A 5,665-nucleotide genomic window follows, 5' to 3' on the forward strand; every position below is an offset into this window, starting at 1 on the left:
AAAAATAGATAAATATATTTTGTCATACTTTCATTTCACGGTCACTGAAGTGTAAATAACCGATGAAAGGTCAATAATGTGACCTTTTTAGAACCCTATCTAAACAAACAGTTCATAATTTGCTTGACCTATGCAAAGATATTCAGCTATTTGTACTATCTTAAAATGGTTATGCGTCCTAGAGGAGGATCTTGGTTGAATTTTTCATAGGAGTGAATAAATCATCCTTATCTGATGTCGAGTCATCTACGCGTCTGTGACGTGAGAAACTCTTTGGTCTCTCGGTAAACATTCATTTGTATGCAGTGCTGAGTTGTGCATGCTGTTGGGGCCAGTTTGTCGCTTTCAGACGACGAGGACCATTTTTGTGCCAGAATCCTCGTGCGGAGTAATGCGGATGACCTCCCCCTCTCTTATTCCTCTGTCAGTACGTGTTAGTATAAAGAGAAATATCATACTGCGGCCCATTCATTCAGCTCTTGCTCACAGTGCCTCGGTTTAATTGCGCTGTTGTAACTGCAAGCAGTCAGTTCTGGAACAATGTTTTGCAGAATAGAAAAATAATGGGTATGAGCGGATCGATTAAATCCTAACCGGCCTTGACTTTTGATTTCATTTACGCCAGATAGTAAATTCCGGTTTAAAACCGCCCTGTTCTTGTCTTTTCTGTTCTCAGAAAACTCTTTTTCACGGACTACGGGACGATAGCCAAGGTGGAACGCTGCAATATGGATGGCACCAACCGAACCAGGATAGTAGAGTATAAAACCGAACAGCCAACCGCCGTGACACTGGACTTGGTGAGGAAGCTCGTCTATTGGGCGGACGCTTATCTGGATTTTATCGAAGTCGTGGATTACAACGGCAAGAACAGACACGCGATCATCCAAGGAAACACGGTAAGACGTGCTCAATCTTGGTTTGTTCGTACAAAGTCGCTTACCAAATTGCGGACATGTGTAGTAGGTACTACATTTGGTTTGAAAAAAGTATGCGGTACATGAAAGCATGTAATCTGAAAATGGAAGTACGAATTAAATTCATATACTACATCTGCCTACGTCAACCAGTTGGGTCAACTTCCATTTATTCGAATCGAATCCATCGAATCCAGAATCTCTGTAGAAGTAGTAGGCCGCATTTCGTTTTTTAGATATTAGTTCACACATTTCTGACATACTACACTTGGCGTACTTTTTAAAATGCTATAATTTCATATACTTTAACATACTACTTTTCTGGCGCACAGTTTTTTGCAAACTATTGTTTGATAGCTATGAATTTGTACATGCTGCAAATTCAGATACGAAATACAAAATGGATTCGCACACACTATTTTTTTGTCACAAACTACGAATTTTGCTGTAATGTTAAACTATACTTGGCGTGCTTTTAATTTTTCCATTTACTGTGAATTTGAAATCTAAGAATATTGGCATATTGTTAATACCGATGAACCTAATACTCTTTTGTTTCACTTGTTTGAGTAACATGGCTTCGGACATACTACTTTACTGACGTGCTATTTTTTAAATACTATGAATTTGGACTAGCTGCTCTTTTGGGGTACTACGTAAATTTGGACTATACTTTACATGTTTTTTTTATATACTATGACTTTGAACATACTACTTTTTCTCAAATCTATGAATTTTGATGTTAATATTGCCGTGCATACTAATCTTTTGGTTATCTATTTATATCATAAATTCGGAAAGTACTTTTTTGGCATAGTATTTTTAAATACTAGCAATTCAGACATTTTTTTATTTATTTATTTTTCGCATATAATCAGAATTTGCACATTCTACTCTTTTGGCGTACTATTTTTCGAATCCTCTAAATTCGAGCATACTATTTTTATGGCAAACTGTTTTTCACAAACATATTGGCTTACTGTTAATATTGTCGTACAAGGTTTGGCATAAACGTTTTGTGTGCTGAGTTTAGCATACCATATTGTATAAAATTGGGCATATCCCAACACAACATAAGATGTGTTTCCATTTGCATGTGAATCACCAAATAGGTGGTAAACATGTTGTTTATGCTGTTCCAGATAGCATAAGAAAGTTTAGACGGGCAAAGATTGGTGACCTCTATTAAACTAAGCTATCTGAAAGAAGTCCTTGCCTGTTTTTTACCCAGCTGCCTTAATAGTTAGCAGTAAAGCTGTGATAAATGATGCCCCTTTGAATAACTCTTAAAGCAGTTTATTTTGAAGGCTATAAAGTTTGGCCTCTCCCCTCGAACAGGCCCAAAAGTATGGTGATACAAAATTCATAGCTTCATAAATTCAGTATAAATTTCATCCATAGTTCATAGTACGGGCCAAGGGTACTGTCAAACCCGTGCATTTTTCTCAAAAACAATAGATAATCCATCCACGGTTGTTTATCAGCTTTAAGAGACATCTGGAGTTAACTAATAGCCTGATGCGATATTTAAGAAAAGTGTGTTACAGATTCCTTCTATCCCTTTTGGAAACTGCCTGCGCGCAGGTGTTCATGGTTTACAAGATTTGTATGATTTTCAGACATTTTTCATGCTAAGTACTGACACCCAGTCAACGTACTGCAGGGTTTTCAGAGTTTCCACAGCGATGGCTTGAATTGTTGGCAGCAGTGGTGGTCGCTGTGAATACAAAAATCTTTGTTTGCGGAACAACCTTCCTGTCAACCGTATCTTACACAGTCAGACCTTTAATTGATCAACTATAGTTTTGGTTTGCAATGCATCTTATTCTAAGGCCACAATAACATTTCAACATTTTTTATGATACTATGCAAACATAGTGTGAGTAACTTTATTTTAAATTAAACAATTTAAGCCCACATTTTTCCCAGATATGAAAATATCCAAATAATTTGTTTACATCATTAACAAATTATGAACATTGGCTTACTGTAAATATTGTCATATGTGTTTTGGCGTACATAGTTCATTCATACTTTTTTTTAAATTTATATATTTATATAATATGTGTTTAAAAACCTATTTTAAAGAGTTTTTATTTGATCACATTCTAGGGTTACTATTATGCATACTAAAAACAAACATTACCAATTGTTGCTCTTTTGTAAAATATAACATCAAGTTTTTATATTAATGCTAATATTAACATTTTTTTTTTTTTTAATGTAGTGCAGTATTTTGTCATTGCAACATTTTAGTGTAATTTTTACTAGCAACTTCTTTCGGGTTTATATTGTATACCTAAGTTTACTCTTATCCCACAAGAAGTTTATTCATTCTATGACCATACTCAGCAAAAAAATTAAAAAATATTATTTTAAGTACTGTATGTCCTTAATACCTTTCTGGGTCTGCAACATTTCAGTTGTGTTACTGTCTATACATGGTTAGAAAGCTCTCAGATTTTATCAAAAATATCTTAATTTGTCTTCCAAAGGTCTAAGGCGTTTGGAAAGACATGAATGCATGTAAATAGCGATTTTTGGGGGGTAAACTATCCCTTAGAAATATTAATGTATCATGAATAAGAAAAAATCTACAACTACTTTCAACATTGAGAATAATAGAACATCTTTCTGCAAATCTGATTTCCTAAAGATCATGTGACCGTAAAGACTGGAGTAACTATGCTGGAAATTCAGCTTTGCATCGCACAAATTAAATACACAAAAAAACAGAAATAACCTCTTTTGAATTGTAATATTTAATAAATAAATAAAGTGAACATAAAATGAACATAAGAGACTGATTTCAAAAACAAATGTGATCAACTCCAAACTTTTGAATGGTAGTCACCACAAAGTAAACCTTTTAAATGTTTTATGACATTAACCTGGCAAACGCTGTTAAATCCTCTCAGACTTTCTTGCCAGTAAAATAGTTCCAGAATCAACATCCTACTTGTGAAATCGCCGGAAGCATGAGGAAGCATGCAGCCAAACTGTGGCCGTTTATGCAAATTTGTCACATGGATGCAATGTTTGGACTTGTTTTCCTTGACACTTTTGTAACCGCCTCATTGTCCCCAGCCAGAACTGTTAGCCTGGTTGAGCATCGAGTTGTTTTGACCTTGCAGAGTCCTGGCTTCCCACTACAACTCTTTTGTGTGCTTTTTTTTTATTGATTTGTTCATCCATTTCCTGCGAGGCTCAGCTCTAGCATATTCCCTGGGACTCTATCGAAGGCTATATTGGTATTTTTTTTTCCTCAAAGCTGCCACTAAAAGATAACCTGAAATGAACTCCGCCACCTCTAACTCATTTGTTTTTAATGTCAGTCTTTCTCCTTTTTTTCCCCCGAAATCAAAGCCTCGACGCTACCCGCCGGTAATTTGTAGCACAGATGTTGACATCAAAGATCCCTGCATATTTCAACTGGTGTCTGTCAGGGCTGCTGTTTATTCACCGAATGTTACACTGGCTCTATAGCTGGATGGATTAAAGAAGCAAATTTAAGCAGACGCATTTGTGTCGTGTTCAGAATTAAGTCGAAGAGGTGCCATGGCCTCTAGATGAGTCTTTCTCTTTCCCCATCCCTCTGTTTCTCTTTCTAGGTGTCGCACCTGTACGGATTAGCGCTCTTTGAAGATTACCTGTTTGCGACGTGCTCTGAACCCTCCAGAGAGAGCAAGGTGGACATATTTAGGATAAATCGCTTTAACAGCAGTGACACAAACACCGTTACCACTTTGGAAAGTGCCAGAGCTGTCCGAGTTTATCACAGATTGGCTCAACCTACAGGTAAACGCGTTGTAGGAGTGTGACTAATGTAATCAGCAATGGCTTAGATTAAAAATATAGATACGCTTTAATGTTTTTGGACTGAATTCTATTTAAATGATGATATTAGATCCAGTTTCTGTAATACAAGAAATTAATGCATTTCTACGTGTAAATATACGTTTAGGGCTGGGCAATATATTGCACGATATAGTCAAGCGCATCTCGTCAGTAAAGCCTGTTCTTTGTTTAGCGGTAAATCTCCATCACCAAAAAGTTTACAATGAGGACTACAGTTTCACTGTAAGATGCAAAATCGCAGCTTTGCGAAAGTCGCAAGTGTAAGAAATAAAATCCGAAGAGAGATTTTATGATTTTAGGGTGCTTTCAAGCATTTGTAATGAACTGACCTATCACTTTTTTTTAATCGCATTAATATCAAGTAACATTGGACTAAATTAGCTAGTATTGGGTTAGTATTAGCATGTAGTATTAGTATTAGCATGTGACTTTTTGTCAAGTAGAGTTTAAATAGACATGTGGTCCTTTACATAGTTCAAAACATGGTGTTTTCAACCCAACTTCAACATTTTATTAGCCTATTTTTTGTTTACCTAACTACACAGTTAGATGCATTTTCTCCATTTAGCATTTATGTAGCAATGAAGAAACAGAGAGCTAAATTTTAAATTAGCATTCAGCCATACTAGAAAGACAATAATGCGTTTATGTCAAAATATTGGAGTTTTTAACGTATATTAGTTTTCCTGTGCTTACGCTACAAATGCTAGTTACGCTACTCATGCTAGTTAGCATTTTGTCATGCAGCATTGCTTGTTGCTTCCTGTTCGTTAATCACAGTTTTATTCACTTTAAAACATTTAAGAAACGCTGGGTTAAATTTTGTATTCGCATTTAGCCATATTGCTAAAAGTAGCTAATAAATTTGTGTCAAAATATCCTAGTTTAGC

The 5,665-nt window shown here is 35.7% G+C and overlaps 1 protein-coding gene across 1 annotated transcript; it reads left to right on the forward strand.

Moving 5' to 3' along the window:
- Positions 1-446: 446 nt before the first annotated feature.
- On the forward strand, positions 447-4,715 carry LOC122335885 (low-density lipoprotein receptor-related protein 1B-like; the record flags this gene model as incomplete). Its single annotated transcript, XM_043233652.1, has 3 exons — positions 447-567; positions 677-899; positions 4,529-4,715. Coding segments are annotated over exons 2-3 (358 nt in total), but the record flags the coding sequence as incomplete, so codon positions are not given.
- Positions 4,716-5,665: the final 950 nt, after the last annotated feature.

Source organism: Puntigrus tetrazona, unplaced genomic scaffold, assembly GCF_018831695.1.
Source record: "Puntigrus tetrazona isolate hp1 unplaced genomic scaffold, ASM1883169v1 S000000915, whole genome shotgun sequence".
Taxonomy (NCBI): domain Eukaryota; kingdom Metazoa; phylum Chordata; class Actinopteri; order Cypriniformes; family Cyprinidae; genus Puntigrus; species Puntigrus tetrazona.